General features: G+C 60.2%; 1 protein-coding gene across 1 annotated transcript in view; it reads right to left on the reverse strand.

The window, feature by feature from the left end:
* NEK6 (NIMA related kinase 6) overlaps positions 1–26,572 on the reverse strand; it is a 68,336-nt gene that overhangs the window by 28,449 nt on the left and 13,315 nt on the right. Inside the window, exon 2 of the mRNA XM_079791001.1 lies at positions 3,163–3,281. Coding sequence (XP_079647127.1) covers positions 3,163–3,252 — 90 coding nt within the window. The 5' untranslated portion in view covers positions 3,253–3,281. The remainder of the gene's footprint in view (positions 1–3,162; positions 3,282–26,572) is intronic.

Here is a 26,572-nt window from a genome sequence, read left to right on the forward strand (position 1 = left end):
TCTTCCTGGAACATGCAGACCTAAGGCAAAGATGAGACAAGCACTTGCTGAATTTACAACAAAGCAAACACTCCTTGAACTCTAATGGCCATCAACGTTTGGTCATTAAATCTTCTCTAACGACCATCGTTGGCTTGGGAATATTTTCCTAACGATCTGGGCTGTCCTCATCGCCTGCAAAGTCAGGCGCGCTCCTCTCCCTCTCTCGGCAGAGGGCCGAACACAGCGGAACTTGGCACAGCCCAGGCAGGTCTGCAAAGACTTCCAGATGGAAGACACATTAGCCAGGGCTTTCTCAGACAGAACGCCGTCCTCCTGCGTGGAAATTCACGTGGTTCTTCCTGGGTCAGCTGAGCCTTGCCTTTCATTCCTGAGGAAAATGCTCTGCAGCAACTTGGCAAAAATCATAAAGCATAGATGCTTTTTCTCAACTGCATTCATTCATTCACTCATTCATTCATTCATTCATTCATTCAAGACCTTAATAAAAGCCGGCATATACTAGCTTTCCCAATTACTGGTATATATGAATTTCACATATAATTCTGCCGTGCTCAGCAAACGTATTTTCATATGCGGATAGCTCTCAGAACTGGAAGGCTCCTGAAATGAACGAACCATGGGTCTTGGGCACAGAAGGTTATTAAAAATCGGAGGGCTAAATTGTTCTTTCTACATTGGGGGGTATTTCCAGCTCTGGGCTCTTGAGCTGTGAAAACGAAATTAAATTTTAGAATATCACCATAAGATCAATGACATCCCATTTCCGTAACACCCACGATGTTGGGTGCCAGGCTGGATGTTTAAAGTATACCATCTCACTTAGTCTTCATGGCCCCATTTTACGGATGAGGAGACTGAGGCTCCAAGAGGTCATTCACCAATGTCACCTGACTGGGGAGGGATGGAGTTGGGGACTGAGCCCAGTGCGGTCCAGCCTCGCTCCTTCCTCTAAGAATGACTTCGGGGAAAGAGCAATGCCTCCTACCATCAAGGAAAACGCCCCCACCATCCACTTCAGGTGTTTCTGTCCTGAAACAGACAAGGTCCAGGCCCTGATATCTCCTCAGACGGCATTCACATACCAGACGAGGAGACAGAAAGTGCCTGACTGTCCTTTGTCCAACCCAACCGGCCGCAGGCCCAGCGTCCACACCTCTGTTCTTCCTGGTCCTGCAAACCCGGACTGGGGCACCTTCCCCGACAGGCGCTGGCCAACGCCGAGTCATCGGATCTAATTACACGTAACTATGTCATTACCGCGCCAACATGTGCGACGAGACGCCATGGCGGTTGCCGCCGCCGCCGCCCAGCGCGTCCTTGCTCGTGAAATAATTACGGGGCTCTCTCCTCTGCCAAACGAGGCTATAATTAACCCTAATTGCTTGAAATGCAACTGGCTAATTCTGGGAGATTAATCAAGGGGGACTCGATTGTTAGTGAATGACTTAACATGACAAATTGCTACATTACCCGAGGAGGCCCCGCTGCCCCCAGCCATCGCCGAGATGTCCTGGTGGACTCTGGACCAGCAGTGTCCACGGGCTGCCCAGATTTCTGGGATCCACCTCCCCACATTCCATCTAGGAAATGGGCCCGGCACCTCAGCCAGTGACAGAAATGGGAGTACAGAGGCCCTCGGACCCTGTGCACTTGTGCGTATGTGCACACACACGCGCGCGCGCGCACACACACACACACACACGCACACACACACACACACGCACACACACACACGCACACACGCACACACGCACACACACATACGCACACACATGCATGCAGTCTCTCCTAGTTCATATTTCACCTCGGCGTGAATCTGTCATAGAGGCGCTCCTCCCTGGGAGCATGGCCTGAGGAGAGCGTAGGGGCCAGGGAAGGATTCAGGCACCTCTGTGCAGTGTGTAACCTGTGCAGCCGTTCATGGCAACTCTGCCCACACAGGCCACCCCCCAGGCCACCTGGAGTCCTCCGACAGGCACTACGCAGTCAGAAGCTGTGCCGATCCTTCCTGAGGAAGGTGGCTGCCTCTGAGTCTCCCCCTAACTGGGATCTCACAGTCCTGGGACAAAAGCCACCCTGGACAATTACTTTTCATCATTCCAGGCTGCCCACAGGGCACCACGGCATCTGGCCCACCTGCTCTGCCCAAGCCCTCTGTCCCCTCCAGGCCTGTGCAGGCCACTTCCTCCAGGAAGCCCCTCTGGCTTTGGGTCAGGTGCCTTGTTGGAGCTTCACTGGCTCCGAGTTTCTTCTGCATTCTTTCCTGTCTGACCCTCCCGTGAGACTGCGTGCTTGGTTAGAACAGACGTGGGTCTGTGTGCATCCCACGTATGTGCAGTGTATTAACTCAGCAGGCATGAGGGGCTCCAGAGGACTCTGTCTAAGGAGGGAAGGAGACCGGGGATCCAGTCCCCCAGTGGGATGTGCTCATGGCCGTGACCCAGTGCCTGGGCACAGGTGTGGAAGCAGCACGGAGGAGGGGGTGGGGTGGAGAAGGAAGGCTCCCTAGAAGCAGTGGCGTTTCTGAGGCTTGGAGGAGGAGTTGGGGAGGGCACCCCAGGCCCAGGGAACAGCCTGGGGTGTGCGAGCAGCTCAGAACCCCAAAAGCTGTCTTCAGAAAAGCTGCGCAAGTCTGCCTGGCTCTCCGAGGTCCACACGAGGGTGAGGCAGGTGGAAGGAAGCCTGTGATTCTTCGCTTTGTGGTTCTGGATAAAGCGGCGGAAAGGGTCATAGTACCGGCCAGTGGGGAGGCAGACTTCAGCCCCGAGTAAGGAAGTTCATTCTGACCCCAAGTTCTCCCTGCCCATTTCCCCGCACCCCCCTTTCTCCTCGGCGCTTCCACAGTTCCCTCTACGTCCACCCTTCTCAGCAGCACCGAACCCTCTGAGACAAAGCGGTTCCATTCACAGGGGAACCCCAGGGGCAGGCCCAGCGCCAGGCACCCCAGCCAGAGCCCAGCACGGAGAGGCTTCTCCGAGTGCCGCTGAGTGAGACGAAGGGCTGGCCAGGCCAGGCAGTGAGCTCTGCTCCCGTCCCTGGAAACGTGCAAGAGGAGGCTCTGTCTCGGGGCTGCCGCCGGTGGCCAGGACAAAGCAGCCTCAGGGATGTCTGTGTTCCTGGGAGACTCCCAGGCCCTGCAGAGAGAGGAAGAGGGCTTACCTGTGGGTCAGGAGGGTGCGCGGGCCCCGGGGTGTGGCACAGGCTGTTGGGGTTCCCTCCGTGGGGCATGTGGCTGGGCTGTCCTGCCATCCTGCATGCCAGCCTCACAAGGGCACGGGCTGCAAAAGAAAACGAGGGCTTTCTTGTTTCTTGCCTGTTCATTCTCTCCCCGCGACAGCCCGTGGGCGAGGGAAGGGCTTTCGCTGGCCCCATCTTACAGGGGTGTGAGTTGAGGCGCACAGCAGGTAAGCACCTTGCCCGTGGCCACCCAGCTCAGAAGTGGCAGGGCTAGGACTCGACACCCTGGGTGACACACTTTCCCTCCCTTATGCTGTCCTGACTAGGTGGCTAGGACTGTCCCTGATGGATGGAGGGGAAACTGAGGCTCAGCAGGGAAAAGTCTAAAGGTGGCCCCGGCCAGCAAGGGGGCACCAGATCCAACCCCACTTGTGCCAGACTCCAAAGCCTCTCCAAGCCTCTCGGGGGTCATTCTACACCCTTGTCCCCCAACATCAGTCCCACAGAACCCCAGGCTGGCAGCCCGGGTGGTCAGGAGAGGCAGACCTTGAGCCAGACCACAAGCAGCAGCTGCAGGAAGGGCCCTGCGTCCCCCTCCTTGCTGGGCCCGGGGCAGCAATCGCTGGAAGGCCAAGGCCATGGGTCCTCTCACAGTCCTGCTCGAGCCTCTGCGCTCAAGGGAGCAACCCTCTCAACCTCCAGGGCTTGTCACATCAGAGGCTCCCAGAGAGCTCGGCTGCTAGTCGCTAGTTGCCATAGTAACCGCAGCAGCGGTCCCTGAGTGCCACCATGAGCCCGGGCCTGAGCTGAAGGCCTTCTGAGCATCACTCCCAGTATCGCTCTCACTCCCGGTGTCACAGGCAGGCTCTCCGGCTCCCAGCAGACAAGCACCCGGGGCAGGGATGGAGGCTCAGACGCGCAGAGAAGCAGCTGTGGGGCCCGCAGGAGGACACCACCCAGCCCCGTGGCCCTCCGGACGCCAGGGGAGCAGCCTCCTCGGAGGACAGGCCCTCATTCACCCACGAGCGTGTCGGCAGGACCTGCGTGCCCAGGGCCACGACTCCCTCACACCCCTTTCCTCTGCGTTTTCGGGTAACGCTGTTCTCCAGCACACACAGCAGATGGCGGAAAGCGAGGCCACGTGGAGCAGGCGGCGTGGCACGGGCTGCAGGCCCACACCACTCAGGCCGGCAGGGCGCCCCTCGAGGGGTCTCCTGCCCAGCACGGCCCGGCCCGGCCCGGCCCCTGCGGTCTCCTGTCTGTGACGCTGCCCAAACTCAGCCAGTTTTGACGTCCACACACGGCATTTTATGTGGTTCGTCCTCATGCCCACAGATAAAGGCAGAGCTCTTGCTGCCTCCCTTTTCTTATCTCAAATCAGTGTCACGGCGAGGGCACGGTGACGCGACGCCTGCTCTTCTGAGGCCTCTGTCCCCGCACACCCCTGCACGGCCGATCGGCGGGGCCTCCGGGGCCTGGGGCCCTCCCCGCCCAGCCCTCCTCCTCTGCCTGGGCCACGGAGGCCACTTCCTGAAGTGCAGATGGGACCGCCGTCCCCTCAGCATCTGCCCGCCATCTGTGCCTGCCTCCACGCTGGAGCGCTCCCCCAGGTGACACAGCGAGAACCTGAGTACGCACGGCCCCAGGATAAACAGATAAACACGAGCAGCTTCCCGAGGCAGCGCTGTTACTCTGGGGGGAAATGTGTGCGAGGAGAGACCGGATACAGAGGGAACAGAATGTAAAATGCGCATGAATTTTAAGATAAAACCCGAGGCTCCTGCAGGCTCTGCAGCTGCTTGGGGCTGCACCCCCAGACCCCTCGGGGTGACATGTTCACCGTCCTCTGCCCTTAGGGGGACCTCTGGGAAAGGTGGGAGAGCTGTCTTCAGCAGGCAGCTTCTGTCTTTATCGCAGAAGCACTGGCACGGCCCACGGAGCATCGCGCACCTGCCCACCTGCTCACAGACCTCACGGGCACCAGTCCTGGCTTCCCTTTCCCTCGTCCCACCTCACACACCTCTGGGGCCGGCCAGGCTGGGTTGGGTCGTGACCCTGTCACTCCCCAGCTGGGACCTTGGGCAAGTCACATGGGTCAGAAACCTAGGAGGTATTTGCGAAGGTCACCCCCCCCCCCCCACCCCCCGCACGGCACTCCCACAGCTGAGCTCAGAGGCAGCGGTCTGCACGCCCTCAGGAGCGTCTCAGGCGTCCCCCGGCTCCTCACACAGGAGCAACGTGAGGGCCCCCCACCCAGGCTCATCAGAAATAGTCATGATAAGCCAACCATCGTATGCTGGCCCTGCTCCCTGCACTTCAGCTGCCAGCCCATCTCATTTGGACCATTCCACAGAATGGGGCCTCTTATTGTTCCATTTTACAGATGAGGAAACTGAAGCACAAGGAGGCTAAGAGATGTGCCCGGATCACAGGCAGAGGAGCCAGGATTCAAACCCACAAAAGCACCTTTGCCCCAAACCTCCATGTTGCGCTCCTCACAGCCCTTCCCAGCATCCTCTTCCTGTCTAGGGGCTCCCCACTGAACAAGAATGAGGTCTGTGCTGAGTGGGCCACGAGGGGACACTCCCCCCGACTGGGGCCCCATGGTCCTTGCCCTGTGGGATGGCACCAGCTGCTACCGCACTGCTGTCCACGCACCCTTTCTGCCAGACCCCTGGGCTTTGTGTCCAGAACCTAATGGAAGGTGCGGCACCATGCTCCCCAGTGAGGGGGAGGGGCCTTTGTTCCAGAAAAGCAGCAGCCAAGGAGGCCCCCGCAAGTCACAGCCCCCCAAGTGCCAGAGAGGGCCACACCAAGGGGCAGAGGCAGGGATGGGGGGCCAGGCTGACGGCGCTGAGCTTCCAGTGGGCCGGGTCTCTCCCATCCGTCCTGCGGCTGCTGGTAGACCCACCTCACCACGAGGAATCAGGCTCAGAGGGGAGGCTCCAGGTCGTGTCTCGAGTGAGCTCCAGAGGGGGATGTGAACCCAGGCCTCACGGACTCCCAAGCCCCTCCTAGGTCCCGGAGTCTCCAGAAAATTTCAGAGAATTTTTGTTCTTTTTTGTCTGTACTTCAACAGAAACCGAACCCTTTTATCCCAGAAATTTCCTGCCAGGAACTGCTTCTTAGGGGGCTCAGACGCAGAAAGATGGAGACAAAGGGACTTGGAGGGAGGACGTGGAGAGCAGGGCAAGGCACCACAGCACATGCCGGCACCGCCGGGTAACACAGGGAGCTGCCTCGGCCGGGCTCCTGCCAAGTCGCTGAACAATGAGGAGCGGGCTGCCAAGCCCCAGTCAGGGGCCAAAAATCCGTGGAATGTGAGACCCAGAGCCGCAGGCCACACCGAGTGCCACCTCAAAGAGGGCCTTTCTCTGCAGGGAGTGAGGGTCCTGCATTTCCCAGGCGCTGTGGGTCCAGTGTGGCTTCCCGGCCTGGGATCCGGACCTGTGTGTGTGTGTGTGTGTGTGTGTGTGTGTGTGTGTGTGTGTGCATGCGCGCACGCCATGTCTACCAGACTCCCAGGGACCAAATCAGGAGGAGCCCAGGGGTTATTTGGGATGGGATATTTAAGTACTCAGTTTCCTCATCTGGAAAATGGAGCCAATAGTAAAACCTACCTCTGAGGGCAACTGAGAGGCTTAAACTTGTTAACAGACATGAACGCCGTAGAACAGAGCCTGGCACACGCACCGGCCCTGAGGCTTTAGCTGCTGCCACTGTCGTTAGTGCTGACCGTGGGGCAGCGGGGAGTGATCGCCTCCACGTGCCAGGCAGGAGCTGGGCTCAGAGACGGGCATGGTCTTGCCCAGGGCCACACAGTGCAGCGGGGAGAGACGGAGCAGGGCTGCTGGACCCCAGGTCGTGCTCTCCCTCCTGCACGGCGTGGCCTCTCTGAGGTGACTCTGGAGCAAACAGCTTCATCCCCGATGGGAACTGTGGCCACCTTTGCCAAGCCCACCGACAGGCTCCGCCCGCCCTGGCCTTCGACAGGCTCTTACCACTGCAGGGAGTGACCCCAGGGGGACGTGGGGACTTGGGTTTAATCCGGGCACTTCCTGGACGGGATCAGCTCCCGCCGGGCAGGACTCTGAGGTTACCCAAGTGGCCTTTCTGACTAAGCCTGCTGTCAGGCTTTTGCCTCCCAATTTCTGGAAACTTCAGCTAGGGAAAGCCGTGTCCCTCCTCTGTGCCCGCCAAATGCCACACCTCGCGGAGGCCGGCGGCTCCCTGGGGCCCTTACCCTCCCAGGGCCAGATGACCCAAGGCACCAGGAGGGCTCAGGCCAAGGACCGGGCTTGGGGCAGGGCGGGGGATACGTGCGTGCGGGGGGGGGGGGGTTGTGGGGCTTCTAGAAGCGCATTCTTATACCCTGTGGGCGCGTTTGTCCCTTTGCTCCCAAGCCCAGAGTGGAAACAGCGTGTCCCTGCCTTCCCGCACGTGTGTGTGCAGGCCGTCGGGGTTCATCGGGGACCACGGGGCTGAGTCCATCCAGGGCTCAGTGCATCCACTGAGGCAGGGGCGCCACTGCCTTGTTTGGGGGTGAAGGGGGCGAAGGCTGACAGGTTCTGCCAAGCCCTCGGGAGAACCACACAGACGTCCTTGGAGGCTCTGCCTCCGCTCCCGCCGGACCCCGCGCTGGTTTCTGAGGGGGGCCCCTTCTCCGTCCTCCGGCTCACGAGCAGCATCACGGGCTGATTTCCCAAAGCAGGACACCACCTCCTCACTTCACACCCTCCCCTACACACACACAGTTTCTTTCCCCCAAACGAGGGACCCAACCCCAGTGCAGGCCCCTCGGCTGTTTCCACTTGGCCAGCAGGCTCCCGGCGGCCAGTGCCGAGGATGGATGCCCGCTGCCCGGGGCCGGCGCCGGCTGGGAGAGGGCAGTGCCACAGGCCCGCACTGCCCAACGCAGCCCTCCGCAGCAGCGATCTACGGCCGCGCCCCCCCCCCCCCGCCCCCCGCAAGGGGTCAGGCAGCCCCAGCTGGGCCACTGGTGGTGTCAAGGCCGGGCCAGCTTCAGCATCAGCCAACATCCTTGCCAAGCACCCCCCTCCCCAGCGCCCCCGCCGAGCTCAGTGACTTGATATCTTTTAAGAAGCCATCACCCCCATTTTGCGGATGCGAAAACTGAGGCTCCAAGGAGTCCCAGGTGGCTATGATCTACATTATGTGAGGCAGAAGGGAAAGTTCAGGCCAGGTAACTGAGGGGCCACACAGCAGGCAATAGGGGGGAGTAACACTTGAAACCAAGTCTGTCTGATGCCCCCAGTCCACACGGCCTTGGAAGAGAGCATGAATGAAGGGATGAGTTGTGGCTCTGGCTGCGCCCCCGCCCCCACCCCGCCCTGGCCCCGCCCCGGCCTCCCTTCTCTTCTGGTCTTGGGATAAGCAGCCGTTACCCATTCATCACTTGACAGGAAGCAGCCAGCTCTCAGACCAGAGTCGTGGGGGCCTGGGAGCTGCCGGGGAGCAGCCACAGCTGGTGTCTGGTTTCCTGAGTGGTCCCCTCAGCCCCACCCCCAAAGCCACACTTGCTGCTCAGATTCCTGGGCCCCGTAACCAGCAGGGGCCTGGCTTCTCTGAGACAGGGGGCCACAAGCAGCCCTGCAGAGAGGTCCTAACCCTCCTGGGGCAGGGGCCTCCCACCTGGGCCTGCAGAGCCTGGAGGCCACGGCTGAGGGGCGGTTCCCGCTCAGCTCACTCCCCAGCACCAGCAGCTCGCCTCTCCTCGCCCATCACCCACCCCCCTCCTTCTCTCTCCAGAGCTCCAGACCCCAACCACCAAAAGCCACCGGCACCAAAGACTCACCTGGCCCAAACTGGAGTTTTTGCCTGACCTTCCCAAGTCCCCACCTTAGCAACGGGTCACCTGTCTGCCCAGGGATTTGGCAGGAACCCAGACTCACCCCACCCCACACCTTACCCTCCCTCCGTCCACAGCTGGGCTTCATCCAGTTCTGCCGATTCTTTCCCCAAATGAGTCTGCACTCACCCAGAGCCCCTGCCCTGTGCTGGCCTGGCCCCTTCTCAGCGGCTCCCTCCTGCCCCATGACCCAACTACTTCCAGGCCCCATGGGAAGGCCCCCCTCCAGCACACAAATCCCAACCAGCCGATCCCCACCCCCAGCCTTCCAGGGGAGTCCCACACGACTGAGAAGGCATTGCAAGCTCTGCCAGCTGGTGGGGGCTGCCTTCCCGCATTTCCCCCAGCTCCCCTCCCCCCCTCCCCCCCCCCCCCCCCCCCGCTTTGAGGAGGAAGACCTGCTGAGCCTGTCTCTGTGCCAGGGAGTTACATGCAGCACCTCAGCACATTCCTGCCACCACGTCTGCGATGCCCCACTTCACACATGAGGAAACTGAGGTGCAGAGAAGTCAGGTGACTTGCCAAACACGTGCAGCTAGTAAAAGGCATACCATTTGCACCCAGATCCGACGTTTACAGAGTCTGACTTTCAATCTCATTTGTGCGGGGCGATCCTTCCAGACCACCATGGAGCTGGGGTCTCTCACTCTGCTAGGAGCACTGGACCCCTCAGACAGGCTCGCCATCCCAAGGAGCCCTGCCCTCCAGGGAAATGAACTTGGTCTTTCCTCAAGGCCTTGGCAGGCTCTGCTTCTCCCTGTCTGAAATGAATTGTCTCCAGGCAAACCTGGCTCCTCCTTCACAGCCCAACCTGGGCACTTCTTCCAGGCAGCCTTCCTGGACTCCCCCAGTTACGCCTGGCTCTACTTCCCTGGTGCCTGTGCTGTCACTGGCTGCTACATGTTCTCCTTGAGTGCAGAGACCAAAACACTCACCCGATGGCCCCAGCAGGCGACAGAGTGAGGACCAGGTACAGCAACACCAGAATCAGGAGGAAGAAGCCAGGGAGGAGCCCCAGGCTGGAGGGCCTCGGTGTTTGTGAAGAGCTGGCCCTGGGCCCCAGGATAGCACCCATCATCCCACCCAGCAGCCTCTCCCCAGGACAAGTTCTTGAGCCCCTGGCCTCCCCTAATCTCCTCTCCTGCCCCGCTTTCAGGTTGGAGGAAACAGCTGTGCCTGGAGGGAGAAGGTTCTGAGGAGAGCTCACCGCTCCGCCATCCGGAAGGGGCCCGGCAGCCAACACCCACACCCCGAGACAGCCTGCTCTTTCTGCTTCCCCTGCAACCTCAGTTCTGCCAGAGCCGAGGGGCACTCAGTGCGACACGCCCCCCTCCGCCGCATGGTGGCAAAGGTCATGTTCGGCTGATGGCACTGGCCCAGTGGTAGCCAAGGTCGAGTGCTCTGTCAGCACAGGCTCCCGGGGTCCCCGGGCCGGACCCTCTGTCACTTGCTGGGCACACCCTCCAGTAGCCCAAGGTGGCAGGGAAGGGTGAGGGGGTCCCCCCCGCAGGAGGCAGGGCGAAGGCAGTTACCTTGCAAAGTGGCTCCTGAGCGGCGCGGGGAAGCTCTGCTCGGCTCGGGGTGAGGGTGGCCTCTCCGTGCCAGGGCGGGTGAGGGAAGAGGGGCCGGCCCTGCCCGTCTGGGGCTTCCCCTGCCTGAGACTCCATGCCCAGCCACTGCCGAGAGGAAACCCCCACCACACGCGGTTCCCAAAATAGCTCCGGCGGCCACCTCTGTGGCGAATGCAAGTTGTCCTAGTCGCCAGGGAGTCCGATGCTCACCAGGGGCTGGTCTGTGGCAGCAGACACCGGACGGTCTGGAGAGAGTGCACGCGTGTGCCTCAGCCAGTGGGCTTGGAATGCAACCAGAGTCCACCCTGGGACCGGCCAGTCCTACTCCCCCACTTTACCCACCGGGAAACTGAGGCAGAGAGCAAGCGACTTGCCAGGGCCACAAGCTCAGCAGTGGCAGCACCTGGCCAGGACCCAACCCCCTCCACCCACGCCACACCCACACTGTGGTGAAGGGCTCAGCCCTCCAGGCTCTATCAACCCTTTACCCCCAACCGCAACCTGGAACAGAGGCAGCAGCCCCAGGATTAACCCAACCCGGGCTCTGGGAGCAACGAGGGGTCCTTCTCTTGTCCCTGGGAAGGACCCCCCACCCACCCCCCGGGGCCCAGCAGATGCTAAGAAGCATGAATGTCCTTGCTGTCCCTTTAAAAGCTTACCCTCATCTCTTTGGTGAACTGAGCCAAAAACATTTATTGCCGGAGAGACCGACGCCTTGATAGGCAGCGGCCCTGGGTTCAAGTCCTGGATCTGCCACGTCCCAGCTGTGTGTGTCCCGTGTCCTCAAGGGTAAAACAGGGGCAAGAATAGCTTGCATTGCCCCCGGCTGCTGGAAGGTTCCTGGCTGTACGTGAACCCAAAGAGCTTAGCCTCAGGCGGGCACACAATGGACACCCGGTGAACGGGTGCAGGGCCTGTGCTGACTCCCAGGCGACACAGATGAAGCTCTTGCTCTCACAGGCCCCGCTGGAGAGAACCGTGGGACACACACAGGGACAGATATCCACGAGCCAGAACAGAGCACGAAATGCCCCCAGGGAGAGGACTGAGGGGCGCGCGGGTCTGGCCAGGCAAGGTCATGGACTGCGTCTCGCAACAGGTGGGGTTTGAGATGGCTCAGAGGGATGGGCAGGATTCGCACCAGAGGGGAGGGGATTCTGGCGGAGGACACGGTGGGATCAGAGGTGTGGAGGCTGGTGCACCTGCAGGCATGTGGGAGGAGGTCCGGGCAAGCTCCAGGCCAGCCCAGCCCGACCTCCTCCTCCCGAACAGGAGCCACCAACACCCTGCACAAGCCACCCCCTCTGGAGCTCAACCGCTGGACTGGCACAGGCATATGGCGGCTGAGGCCCCGGAGGACATACAGAGTTGGCACCAGGGCTTGGCCACCTGCCAGCGCACCTTCCCCCCCAGCCGGGCCCAACTGTTGGGGTACGCCAGGTGCCAGCCCCCTGGGTGGCCCAGGCTGGGCCCAGGCCATCCATCCAGGGGCTTGCAGGACCCTCCCCCCCCCCCTCCCCGAGGCCCTGGTGAGGGTGGCAGTCCTCAGGGACTGTCCTCCACGACCCAGCTACGTGGGCAGTACCCGCCTCGACTCCCAGAGGAGACTCCAGATGGGCACTTTCTGCCTGAACTGTTTTCTTTGGCTTCCAGCCTCCTGTCTGCTAGAGAGGAAATGCCTCCAGGGCAGAGATGCGCCTCTGAGGGGCACCTGTGCTCGGCCCAGGACAGGGCCCAGCGCCCAGCACAGGGAAAGTACAGATTCACACCATGTGAACCAGCTCCGTGAGCCTTCCTCTTCCTCCTGGGCTGGACGCAGCCAGAACCTTCCAGAAGTCTGACTTGGCTCTGGCCAGCCTCCGTGCCCTCACATGCACACATGTGTGATGTCAGTCACTCCCTGCCTGTTGACCTGGGACACAGAAGACAGGGCGGAGCTGTGCCGAGGGGCACAGAGGGCACCCAGTCCCCTCCATAGGAGGCCGGACGCGCAGGGCCTCCAGAGTCACTGTGAGCCTCCACCCCACCCCCACGCGGCTGAGCGAGGCTCAGTCGAGGGCACAGTGTCCCCTCTGTCCAGTTCTGCCGTCCCATGAGGAGTTAGTGATTTCTGCTCTAAGCCACAGTGCGTGCGGCATGATGGCTGGGGCTTCACGGGGTCTGGAACTCTCACAGAGCTGCATGGTCTTGGGAAAGGCACGGGCTACCCCTGGGCCTCCGTTTCCCCACCTACAACATGGGTGGGCCAGGCTCCATGGTGCAGAAGGGCCCTTCCGGTGCTGACGTTTTTTGTGCTGCTGATGGGAGGACATGCAACTCACTGGTGGCCGTGAAACTGGGCTCTGGCATCCTGACAAATCTGGAAACTGAGGCTCTGGGGTCATGTGACAGCTGGAGAGAGGCAGAGCCTGGATGAAATGCAGGCCTGAGTCCTGGCTCGCCTGGGAGCCCTCTACATGGGCTCCCGCCCTCAGGAAGGAACCAAATGGGTGGTCGTGGTGAGGACCAGATCACAGTGCTGAACGATGTTGCAGAATCAAAGGAGGGGCCATTGAGTCCAACCTGGGTCAATCAAGGGGGGCTGCAGGGAGGTGGTGGCATTTGATCTGGGACCAGAGGGCCAGGTAGTGGGGAGACAGAGAGGCAGCCCTGCACAGGCTCTGGATTCTAAGAGCCCCAAGTTCAAATCCTATGCTGCCTCTGTCCAGCCACGAGAGCTCCGGCCAGGCCCGTGGTCACCTCTTTGCAGTTTCCCGCTCTGTAAACGGGGGCATGAAGGACCCGCCTCGTGGGGTTGTTATGAGGACTGAGAACATGCAGACAAAATGCCAGCCCAGGACCATCAGGGCCTAGGTATACACAAGAGCTCAATAAATATGGCTGCTGCTACTATTATGATTACTATTCTATCCTATCTAATAAAGAGGGAATATGCTAATTGACCCTCACGCCATCGCAAAAGATGGTGGCGTCCACAGCCAATAAGGAGGGAATATGCTAATTGACTGCCCCACCCTCAAAGATGGCAGCACCCACAGACACAAGATGTCGGCGCCAAGTCCCCTCAGCTCCGCCTGGGCGGCAGGCGGGCCCGGCCGCTCCACACGCCTGCCTCCAGAGTCCCCCAGTCCCCTCAGCCCCCCAGCCGCCAAGGGCTGGCTCGAGGTGCAGGCAAGCCTCAGATGGTGACTGCCCAACCGCCCAGGCCAGCCTGAGGAGTAGGCAAGCCTCGGATGGTGGCTGCCCAGCCGCCCAGGGCCACCCGGGGCTCAGGTGACCAGGGCCGGCTGAGGCTTGCACTGCCAGCAGTGGCAGCAGCAGAGGTATGATAGGGCATCGCCTTCCCCTGATTGCCGTGTTGCCTCCCGCCCCTGAGGGCTCCCGGACTGTGAGAGGGGGCAGGCCGGGCTGAGGGACCCCCCCTCCAGTGCATGAATTTTCATGCACCGGGCCTCTAGTCCTATATAATAAAAGTCTAATATGCAAATTGTCCCCTCGGGAGTTCAACTGCTTGCTATGATGTGTGCGGACCACCAGGGGGTGGCGCAGAACATGGCGGGTGTCGGTGATGTGGCGCTGGCAGTGGGTGGCAGTGGAGGTGCTGCCGCCCCAATGGGCCCCGATGAGAGCGGGACCTCTGCAGGATGGTGGAGCAGGTGAGCGGGCAGCGCCAGGCCAAGGTGAGTGCGAGCGGGGGCCCAACTGTCCTGCTGATCACCCCACAGACAGCGACCAGCAGCAGAGGGGGGTGGGGCCGCTCCCCCCCCCCCCGCCAGGCTCCCAGGCACTGAGGGAGCCAGGTGGGGGGTGGGGAGGGCCCCTAGCCCCAATCAATAGCCCCGCAGACAGGATGGTGGAGCAGTTGAGAGGGGGGTGCCAGGAGGGGCTGCAGGGCTGTGAGGCTGGGGACGCGAGCTGGGGCCCGATCCCCACAGGCCACCCCGAGGGACCCCACTCGTGCACGAATTCGTGCACCAGGCCTCTAGTTATCATGATAAGAAACCAGTGCTCATTCAACATCAACATCCTTGCACCAAACATAGCTGACAACCTGCTCAGCAAATCAACTGTCACAGTAAGTCTGGTCCTCATTCTCTAGGGGACCCCAGTCACGTGGCCATCCAGGCCCTTGGGTCTGTGCACGGGGCCGGCGGTATCTGTCCGCCCGGAGGAACCCCCTTTAGGAGGAGGCTGGGAGAGGCCACACCGGCGCCCGCTGCGTCCTCCCAGAGGCTGGGAAGTGATGGCAGAGCATTTCACAAAGTTACCAGGACGATGAACCTGAGCCGTCTTCCCCTCCTCCCACTGTCTCAGTAAAATAAATCTTGGCCCGCGGCTGGCGAGAGACCCTATATATTTACATGACGATCGTGCCTCATGATCACGGGGCCCGTGTTTCCGGCAGGCAGCGTGTGGCAGGGATGACAGTGGTCCTAGGAGACCCACTATTTTCCGGCGACTTTTATTGTCCATTATATCCCAGCGTTTACAGGGCTCTGCTCCGGGCCTGGCAGGAATATCGCACACAGCGGGGCCGGCAGACCTTAATATTCCATCCGAGGGGTTGTAGATCCATCTTTGGGTCCCATCCCTCCCTCCCAGGGCTTTGTGTGGTACTGAGACCCCAGGGAGCGCCTGGAGCGCTGGTGGGAGAGGGCTGGTTGCCGGAAATCTGGCCCAGTGGGAATATTTGCACCATGGGAATTGGCAGATGCTACAAATTAGAGCTTTGTACAAATATCTCCCCCACCCTGCCCCTCTGCCCGGGAAATGTTCGTTAGCCACTTCCCAGCATACCCTGGGGAGAGGTGACCCAGAGGACCACCTGAGCACCTGGAAGGACACATGGACTTAAGAGTAAGAGGTGAGCCAAAACCGGTTTGGCTCAGTGGATAGAGCGTCGGCCTGCGGACTCAAGGGTCCCAGGTTCGATTCCGGTCAAGGGCATGTACCTTGGTTGCGGGCACATCCCCAGTAGGGGGTGTGCAAGAGGCAGCTGATCGATGTTTCTCTCTCATCGATGTTTCTAACTCTCTATCCCTCTCCCTTCCTCTCTGTAAAAAATCAATAAAAATATATAAAAAAAAAAAAAAAAAAAAGAGTAAGAGGTGAAACCTGACCTCCTCAGCCCCTTGCTGTGTGGCTTCAGGGATGTTACTGCACTTTTTGGCCCTCAGCTTTCTTATCTGTAAAATGGGGACATACCTGAACTGCTGGGGTTGTTGTGAGATTATAGGATCTTATGGAAAGTTCCCTGGGTGATGCCTGGTCTGTAGCAGGTGCTTAATAAATGATAACTATTTTCATTCATTCATTCAACACTCACTGAGCACCTACTCTGTACCAGACCCTGTCTGAGTGACAGGGATACAGAGATGCCTCAGGGGAAGACAAATATCAGATTCTTCACACCCGAACAGGTCTTAGATCTTGATCACCTGCAGAGGGATTTTTACCCACATCATCTTATGAAGCCTCATGACAATTTTGAGAGGTGGGCAGAGCAGGGAATATGCCCATGGTTGAGACGAGGAAATGGGGTTCAGGGTGGGTATGACATGCCCTAGGCCCATGCAAGGGGGTAGCAGGCCCACCACGGCATCCATCTCTGAATTCCCAGGCCCAGCCTCTTGGGCAGGCAGGAAGAGGGGAGTGAGCCGAGCCAGGACTCCTTCCCACCTGTTTTGAGCTGGCAGGACTCATCCACCCATTTCACAGACGAGGGGGCTGAAGCTCAGAGAGGTGGTATCAACAGCCTGAGAGCCGGGATTCCTAACGAGGCTGGCAGCTCCAGAGCTGGTGGCTGGGTGCCCAGCAGAGAGCAGGAAACCACCAAGCCCCCCAGTTCCAACGCCCAGGAGACCTGCAGATGGGACGCACCTGGCCCCTTAGCCTCAGCACAGAGGCGCGGAGGGGCATTCGGCTGAAACAGGAGAGCGAGAAGAGTGTAGACAACTCTGATGACTCAAATAACCTTTGAAACTGGGAGGCGGGCGGAAGCGGGCAGCATTTCTGGTGGGTTTCACCTCACTTCCTAGAAGGATGCGTCACCCGCTTTCGTTGAGTCAGCACTCACCCGCGTCCGGGTGGCACCTCTCAGCCTGCTTGTCCTCAATGCAGTTACAGGCTGGCAGGTGGGGGCCCTCCGTCTGTCAAGGGGGCACCCTCTCATTTCACAGGTGGGGAGCACGAGGCCCAGACGGGAGGAGGGTGGCTCAGGCACACACAGCAGGATCTCAGTGGGTCAAAGGCTGGTTTTTCTATTTTGGGAGAAAGGAAAGGAGAGACCCTCTAGAGCTTTAAAAGAAGAAAAAAAGGGGAGAAAGAAAGAAAAAAAAAAAAGAACTAGCAGCTGAATAGAATTGCAACAAGGCCCCTGGCCAGCCCAAAGAGGTTTCCGAAATTCTGGGCAGTCTGAATTCTTGCCGGCTGAAGGGTCACGAGATTTCCTTTGCAAAAGGCAGAGCTGAAAACGTCTGACTGAGGGGGACGGGGGGGGGGGGGGGGGGGGAGGGCGGGGAGATGTCCACGAGACTGGAAGTCATGAGTGTGAGCCTGGCTGCCCCCAGTGACTTTCTGGGTGACCACGGACCAGTCCTTCGCCCTTTCCGGGCCTCAATTTATCCTTTTTTATTTACTGCCCATCAATTCTTGTTCTAATGCACTTAAGTGCTATTAACCTACCGTCCCCGCCCCCAATAGTACATTAACTCCATTTTACAGAAGGGGAAAACTGAGGCATAAAAAGGCCAGGCACGCTGTCCAGTGTAGGAGGAAGAACTGGGATGTGAAGCCAGGTAGTGAGGTTCAGACCCACGCTCCTAACGCCAGGCCACGCGGCCCTCCAGCCTGCGGCAGGCTGGTCCCTCCTCCCAGGAGGCCTTCCCGTCTCGGGGGCTCGGCCTCTGTGGCATGGTGCCGAGACACAGACCACCCTCCTCAACTCTGGCTGCTACTCCACGCTGCTGCCTTTTCCGTGAACTGATGTCTTCGGTTTGCTCAGCAGCCGTTAGAACCACCGCCCAGGGGACCCTCGGGAGACACCCCACTCACGGCAGCCATCGGCCCACTCTTTGAGCCTTGCTGGGAGCCACGGGTGGGAGCAGAAATGGATGGCCCCTTTTGGAGCTTTAACCCAGGCCCGCCTCTGGGACTGCAGGAGGGAGACGGCCATTCAGGCGTCCAAGAAAGAGAGAAAGAAACGTCTATTCATAGCCAGGCAGGCTGCGCTGCGGAAACGATGCTACCAGAACGCGACAGGCAGCCCAGCTGTGCGAGAGATCCCCAGAAGCCGGACCTGGGACGGCCCACGTGCACGGTTCAAAGGCGTCGGTGCTCACCAGGCCGAGAAAATACGCCTGGATGCTCGACCGTGACATTCCTGACGGAGTACTGTTCTGACCCCAAACCTGGGCTTGTCTTCCAAAGCAAAATTCTTCCGACAGCAGACTTTTGGCTTCAACACGCAGCCTGCCGGTCTGCTTCGCTCCGCTCTCTCGAGTGAGGAACACTCATGCTGAGGACAGCCCCACAGCACGTGCCCCCACCCCAGGCCACGCACCGCCCCAGGGTCCACCTGCCGCTCCCTGGAGGCGGGTGTGACTACCTCCATTTTGCAGACGAGGAAACGGAGGCCCAGCGGGGCACATCTGGCAGAGGTGGGGTTTGGAATCTGGTGCCAGCCCGGAGTGCAGAGAGTGGGGGTGAGCCCCAGCGGAACCTGCTGTCTGCACCCCGGGGAGGCGCTCCGGGCAGATGGGGCAGCACCCAGAGTTGCGTGGGCAGGTGCACATCTCGTGTCGGGCCCCGGATGCACACAGGCGGCCCTCCGCGGGCACGGGGAGAATGCCGGCAGAGGGACAGGTGGGGACGAGGTGGCCCAACGGCAGCCAGAACGGCTTCACGAGGCGGCCTCCGTCCTGCCTTTTCAAAGACACTGGAATCCATTCACTGGGAATATGCCGGAAAAACCCCTACACGTCATTCATATTGTGGTGTCAGTGGCGGACGATCGTTAACCATGCCGGCGGTCGCTGCCACGCTTCCGTCAGTTCCTGGGAGCAGGAGAAACCCTGCATTCATGCCTGTGAGGTCTCATGTCTCCCCGAGGAATCCACCAGTCTACAGCCTGCATTGGAGGCTCAGGGCAGAGGAGAGATGTGTCCGAGGACATTCGACTGTCTGCTCCCTCAGAGGACAGTGGAGAGGGGGGAGGGCACCCCAGGCAGAGGGCACAGCATGTGCAAAGGCCTGGAGACTAGGCAGCCCGCACTAGCTGTGGGACGGGGGCCCAGGGGCCGCAGTGGCCTCGGGTCTGCAGAGGGGAGGGGTGCTCAGCAGGACAGACCGACAGGGCGCCGTGAGCATGTGCCCCACGGCTAGTACGGGAGCAAAGCCAGGCCCAGAACTCAGCTCTCCAGACCCCCGTCCAGGGCTCCTCTGCGCACCACTCTGCTTCCCCTGCACCCAGCCTACGTGTGGTTTTACTCGATGGGCCATGTGACGATTCAAAGCCCCAGATGCAGTTTGGCAGCATCTTTCCTCATGACCTCGGCACCCTGCCCCGGTCACCTCAGGTAACTGTGTGCCACAGACAGGAGGAAGGAGGTGCCTACAGAATCTCCCTCTCACAGACCATGCTGGAAGATACTCTCTTACTTGGGGAGCCTTTATCGAGCTCCCACGGTGTGTCAGGCTCTGTGCTAGGCGCTGGAAGGATTCCTCCATCATGGTTACGACCTCTAACTCACTCCCCTAGTTCTTCTGGGAAGGGCAGGGCTGGCATCATGACCCCTGCTTCACAGGCGAGGAGACGTGAGCAGAGAGGTCCTGGGTCCTGCTTTCTCGAGCTCACTGCCTAGGAGGTGTCGGGGCTGGGACGCGAATCCGGAAACGTCTGACCACAGAGCCTTTGCCAAAACAGATAAGGGTCCCTGGGGGATGGAAACAGCCGGGATCCCTCCTTCCTGGCCTTTATCCACGAAGCAGGCGGAGGATGCAGGGTCAGGCGCCACGGGGAATGGCGGGTCCTGGCCATCACGGGAGGGGCTGCTGCCCCGGCCCAAAGGGGCATGGCCAGAGCGGGGCTTGTGCCGAGTGCGAGGGTTCCGGGCCCTCAGCTGTCCTGGCCGATGCTGCCGAAGGACTAAATGCTGACGGCTTGCGTGTAAGAAAAGCGTGCGAACGTGGACCGATCTGCTCGCCTCTGGCACCTGCATTAGAGCACGTAAACAAGTCTGGGACACAGAGAACCCCTGGCCAGGTCAGCTCCCGGAGTCTGAGTCTATTCAGGCCTGGCCCTGTGCGGTGACGGCTCGCAACCCTGACCTGAGTCCTGTGTGTGTCTGTCTCCTCCACAGGAATGTCAGCCAGCACCTTTGGGTCTGCTGGTCTGTCCTGTTCAGCCCCAGCCCAGTGCCTGGCACGGAGCATGCCTGACACAACTGTGCTGCTTCCGTGCCATCCTCATCCACTGGTGAACAGGTGGCCTGGGGGGCCCTCCTGGGAACCCTGCTTTAACCCAACTTAAATGGCCACAGACACTCCAACATCCTCACGCTTTGCAACACCCTATCCAGACAGGCCTTCCTCCTTATCTCTGTGTCTCTGTCCTGGGTTGGAGAGTGATCCTATAAACTCACATCTACCGGAAACCTGGGAATGTGGCCATATTGGAAAATAAGGTCTTTGCAGATGTAATGAAGTTAAGATGAGGTCATATAGGATTTGCGAGGCCCTAATCCAATGGCTGGTGTCTTTTTAAAAATATATTTTTATTGATTTCAGAGAGGAAGGGAGAGGGAGAGAGCGATAGAAACATCCATGATGAGAGAGAATCGTTGATCGGCTGCCTCCTGCACGCCCCCGACTGGGGATCGAGCCCACAACCCGGGCATGTGCCCTTGACGGGAATCGAACCCGGGACCCTTCAGAATGCAGGCTCTATCCACTGAGCCAAACCAGCTAGGGCCAATGGCTGGTGTCTTTAGAAGAAGAATTGGACACAGACACACGGGGCGAAGGCCACGTGATGACAGAGGCACAGAGCGGAGTGCTGTGTCTCCAAGCCAAGGACGCCAAGGGTGGCTGGTGGCCACCGCAGACCGGGAAAGAGGCCTGGACAGTCTCCCTCAGCGCCTCTGGGAACCCACCCTACTGACACCCTGAGTGTGGACTTCTGGCCTCCAGGCCTGTGAGAGAGCGCGTTTCTGTTGTCTTAAGCCACGCAGTTTGTGGCACTTTGTTAGGTTGGCCCTTGGAACCGAGTTGTCTCCCGGCCCAGCCCGGAGCCCAGCCAGCCTGCACGTGCGGCTGCAGCTGGCCTCACGCTCCAGCCTGCACGCTTTGCCCAGGGCTCCCTCGGCTCGCCTCCTGCTTCTGGGGCCACCAGGGGAACGCAGCAGGGGCTCCCGGCCTGGAGGTTAAACCACACAGGCCCGACAAGCTTCCCTCACACTCAAAAGCCGAACCTAAAGTCGCCAACTTTCTCTGGATAAAATGTCCACCTGTTATCACTGTCCTGCACTGGAAGGACGTCAGAGAAGCAGCCAGTGCCACGCCTGTCCTGACGTTGTCTCTGCTCACGCGGATCGGGGACCCTCTCACAGCACGCGGGGGCCGGGCCTGGGAGCCGGCAAACTGGCTCAAGTCATGTGTCCTCTTGGCGGTCATTTTCTGGCCTCCTCCTCCCTCCTGTGAGTCCACAAGAGAGGGTTTCTCCATCTTAAAAATTTAACCAGCATATCCCAGTTACCTGGTGGGGAATTCCGGTCAATCCCCTCTGAGCACTGGGGCATCTCCCAGCCCGAGGGAGGAGGCATGCCAGGCCAGTCTGAGGGAGCGGGCAGGAGGAAAATGAAATGAAGATGAACAGCGGAGAGGGAGAGAGAGGCGCTGAGCCTTCTCCTGAAAAGAAGACCAAATCGTGGAATTGCGCAACGGCAGGCGTCACGGCGACGACTCCAGCTCCCTTCACAGACACCTCGTAAACCCGCGCCAGCCTCCGAGGGAGCGGCCAGATGCCTGGCGTTCGAAACATCTGGCCCAGGCGGCCTGATAACCCACCAGAAGCGGGTCACCCTGTGCCGCGTGGACGTCGCACCCACATCTGCCTCGTGGTGACCGGTGAGGTGTCAGAGATTTGTCTGAGCACGAGGAATGCTGTTCTAGTAACTCAAGAGCTCTGATCCCGTGTCAGAGGTGCCCGGAGGCTGTGGACCTTCTGCCCCGAGCTCAGGCGAATGGCCGTGCGGGGGCGATCCTGCCGGACCGTCTCAGGCGCAGGGCAGCAGACCCCTGGTGATAAGGTCTGACGCTGTCGCCTTCCGGGCCCGAGTCCATTGCTCCCTCCCTCCCGCTCTGCACGCCCAGGCCCGGGGCAGGGTGGGCCCCAGTTCTTAGGAAGCCAGGAAACACACTCTTTTCTGGGCTAAATGCCCAGATTCCTTGAGCAGTCACAGGACACGCTCTTTCTGCACCGATCCAAAGCCACAAGTGTGGACTGGAAGTTTCTCTGGGCAGCGTGGACCTTCGGGGACACAGACAGGCGCACCTGGAATTCCAGGCCCAAAGCGGTCAGAGAGAGAGGCCCCAGCAGGCAGGGTCTGTGCTCCGTGGGCCTCCGTTTTCTTTAAAAAAAAAAACAACAACAAAAAAACAACAACACACAACCAAACGAAACGGGGGTCCATTCATTCTGTCATCAAGTATTTTCTGAGAGGCTCACGGAGCCAAGCACTGTCTCAGGCACACCTGCCCCCCAAGAGGTGGATAAAGAAAAGGCTGTTCTTGTGACAGCAAAGCATCCTGGGAGGGAAGTGCAGGCAGGGAGTGGGCCATCCTGCAATGGGGGGACCCGCTTCACAGGGCGGTTGGGAAAGTTACATCAGACTGCGCAGCAAACGGCTTAGCACACAATCAGCACTCCGCCGCCGATAAGCAGGGGCCGCCCCGCCCCCCATGGCCGGGGTCAGGGAAGGAGCAACCGAAGCCGGAAAGAGAAGGGCAGGAGCGGGTTGTATGGACTGGCTGGGCTGGTTGGGGACCCTGATGGCCCCACGTTTCCCAGGGAGCCAAGGGGGTGCCCCCCATCTGGCCTGGTCCTAGGAGACTCCTGCTCTTTCCTGGTGGGAAAGTTCTACCTCTGGCATCACGCCCCAGGTGAGCCCACAGAACTGAGTCCCACCAGCAGGACTATGCCAGGAGGCGCTGTCCTCCCTGGATTCAAAGCGGGGATCCTTCGCTTATTTGCTGGGAAATCTTGCCCGAGTTTCATCTCCTCTCTGAGCCTCCCTTCTGTGATCTGGAGATGGAAGATCTCCCGAAAAGGCTCACCTGTGCACTGAGACTCAGAGGCGAGGGTCCCGGGGTGCGCCGGGCACACAGGAGGCCCACCCGTCCCATCTCTGCCCAGCACTGATGGGGGCGGGGTGCTCCAGAGGAGGGGACGACCCTCACCGGGAGGAAGTGAGAGGGAAGGGGGAGTGTGGACACTGGCTTGGGCAGGCCACGCGCAGCCCTCGGGGAGCCTGGCGTGGGGAGGGAACAGCCCCGTAGGAGGAGTGGAGTCAGCCGGGTTGGTATTTGCTGGGTGTCTCGTCCGCCATCCTCACCTCCCTGAATCAGTCCCTCCAGCTGAGACATGGATTCTGGTGATGATAAAATGAGACCCCGGTATATCAAGTCACCCAGCCAGTACCTGACACGTTGGCCTCCTCCCCCCCATTCACCCATTCAACATAAAACTATTTGGACCTCACCCAAAGGGGTGCTCGGCAGGCCCCGTGGTGGGCCGGGGTGGGAGGGGCGTGGCTGAGCCCGCTGGCAGGCAGAACCCCGACTCCTCTAGAACTATCCTGCCTTACCCGGCTCTGTGAGGAGATGGGCGGGGGGCTGTGGGCTAGCCTGGGCTCACCCTCCTGCGGACCTGGCCTCCATGGACAACGCTGCCTGGACGAAGCCTGGGAACAGCCAGCTCATCCGTGGGGTGCTGCCTGCCCACCCCCCTGCCGCACACCAAACCTGACGCCAGGAGCCCCCCCTTGCTGTGTGCCACACGGCAGCCCAAGACAGGCTGACTCCCGTGGGCCAGGCGGACCTGTGACCCCAGCCCACCCCCCAACACACACAACACGCCCCAGACAGACGGGCAAACTCAGGGCTGCTCGTGTTTACAGCGTTCCTCTGACTTCTCCAGACCAATCAGTCAGTCAATCAATCAAGGGAGAACAGAATCCAATCACAGCGACGACACCATGCGCTCCCCGGAAAGGCGTCAGACCCGGGCTCCTGCAGATTAATGAGCCGGCCTGGAAGTGGGGAGAAATGTATTCCGCGCAGACGCTGGCACGGCGGCTCGGCGGATGCGCTCCCATTAACTCAGGCTCCTCTCATCCCCGGGAGTCAAAACAGCTTCCCTGACGGGGAAGAAAAAAATGACACGCAGAAATCCGGATTTAGGGAAAATAACACATCCATGGCACTGCTTTTCCCTCCCCAAAGCAGAGCTGCGAGCTTTACATATTTTATCATTTATTCTCACATTGTCCCCGGCGAGTTGCGGGCGTCGGCCTTGTTTGTCACAGGAAAGCTGTGAGAGAGGCTGAGGGTGTGAGGGTGAGCCCCCCCCCCCCCCGCACCCCCACTCCCCAGCTCTGACACCCAGCGGGAAAGGGCTGGGTGGGTGGGGGTGGGAGACAGCCAAAGGTTGTTTTTGAGTGGAAGTGTGGCCTCACAGGCAGCCGAGAGGCTCCGGGAGAGGCCACAGGGGCATCCACACCGGGGCCTCCTTGCCAGCCTGTCTCCTGGCATCCCCACCCTCACCAAACCATCTCCACACACGCCACCAGAATGGTCTTCCTGAAACACCTCCTGTCACACCCCCTCTCCTTGTCCACCTCCTGAGCTCAGCAGCCAAGGCCTCCTGACCTGCCTGACCCCCGTCCCAGGTGACACCTGTCATTTCCCACATCAGCTCCACGGGCCTCTCAGTTTCCTGCGCCTCTGGTCCCCGGCACACGCTGGGTGCTGCCCCTGGCATGCCCGCCACACCTGGCTAACTCCTCCCGACCACCGAAGGGGGTGAAGCAGGGGCAGGCTGGAGGTGACAGGCGTCTGGGCTGGGAGTCCTCGCTCTGTTCTCAGCGGGCAGCCCAGCAAAACGGACAGACCTCACAGCGACCACTCAGGAGCTGTGTGATCGGAAGCAAATTTGGGGACTCTCTGGGCTTCTGCTGTTTTATCTGAAAAACGGAGCCAATGATACCCACTCCCCAAGACAAACCCAAAGCGGCCGGCACCGTGCCAGGCACAGGGGAGTGCCCCATGCGTGCTGGGCCCCCCGCCTTCCCTGCCTCTGAGCTCAAGGGGCCTCACCCTGCTCGGCCAGGCTGCACGGGTGACAAGCCCTCCTCACGTGGGTCGGGAACCGGGGCCATCACGTGCCCTGACCACTCCCCTCCAAGAGGCGTCCCGGGGTGGCTCTCAGGGAGGTGAGCAGGACACGATCGGACCCGCACGTGCCCCTTCCCTCCTCGGCCCAGGCTCTTCAGACCCAGGGAACCGTCCACCGGTCAGGGTTTGGTATTTCTCTGTCTCTCCTTTTTTTCCCTTTCTTTCTCCTCTAAGCAAAACTGCTTGGCGGCGGCTCCTGCCTCTGTCCCCAAGGCGGTTCCAAAGGGCCCATCTCATCCTGCAGAAGTGATGACGGTAATTCTGTTAATGGGAAGCAAGACGGATGGCACACCGTGCCCAAAGTGTGCGCAGGAGGCCGGCGGAAGCGGCCGCCCCGGGGGGAAGGAAAGTGTGGCTGGAACACACCCTCCTTTGGGGCCTTATTAGGTCTTGAAAGAGCGGCTGCGCTCGCTAAAACCTGCTTTTGCCAGCAGAAGCCTCGTTTTACAGACACACAACAAAACCCGTAATGGGAGGGAGGCCCCGAAGACTGCGCTCCCCGGCTGCAGCGGGTGGCGAGCTGGAGTCTTTAGCCTCGCCGACTCCGGGCTTAAATAAATGGGCCCGGACGCCGGCTCACCATTTTGTGAACGTGGCGGTTTCTTTGCCGTTTAAGGACTGTTTGCCAACGGTGGGATGGGGGAGCTGTGGGAACGTTTTCCTTTAAGAGGCTCGTCTGTCCCAGATGCCATAAAACCCTATGCCTATGCCCTCCCGTCAGTCCCGGGGGGGGGGGGGGTGGGCGGGGGGAGCCCGGACACAGCCCCTCCCCGTCACGCCCACAGGCCCTCATCACACACTGTCACCTCGCAGGTCTTCTCCGGCCAGGAGAGCCATCGAAGGCCGTTTCACTGCAGAACGGGCGTCCGTTTCCAATTATAAAACGGGCTTATCACCCTTCTCTCCGGTTCGGGATCAAGCTGCCCAATGGTTCTTCGGGCTGCAGCTTGTCCAAATGCAAAATGAGGGTGGAGGCCGACCCTGCTCCAGAGGCAGCCGTGGTTGACCACGGGCAGAGCAAGTGGGCGTGGAGTCAGGCTGCCTGGGGCTGTGTGACCTTGGCAGCCTCCTTCTCCCCAAAGCAAGGCTAAGCCCACCCACCTCCCAGCTCTGGAGCAACCCAGCTCACAGGGCAAATGCTCACATGGCAAATGGTGCACCAATCTGAGCACCCACGACCTTTCTGTGCTTCTCGGCCACACACAGCCCCCCCGCCACAACACCCAGTACCACCCTGTAGGTACCACACAGCAGGTGCGTGTTGAGCATATGCTACTGTGAGCAGAACCTGTGGACTTTGCTGTTCAGACAAAAACACCCGTTCACACTAGAGCGGAGAGACCTGGGCTCAAATCCTGGCTCGGCCACAAACCTACTGTGCGTCCTTGAACAAATGACTCAGCCTCGCTCAGCTTCCCTTTCCTGGTCTCGGACCAACAGACCTGGTCACGGGGTCACTGAGAGGAGTCCGAGCGATAGATAGTACATGGCCAGGGACTGC

The sequence above is a fragment of the Cnephaeus nilssonii genome (assembly GCF_951640355.1).
Source record: "Cnephaeus nilssonii genome assembly, chromosome: 14".
Lineage (NCBI taxonomy): Eukaryota > Metazoa > Chordata > Mammalia > Chiroptera > Vespertilionidae > Cnephaeus > Cnephaeus nilssonii.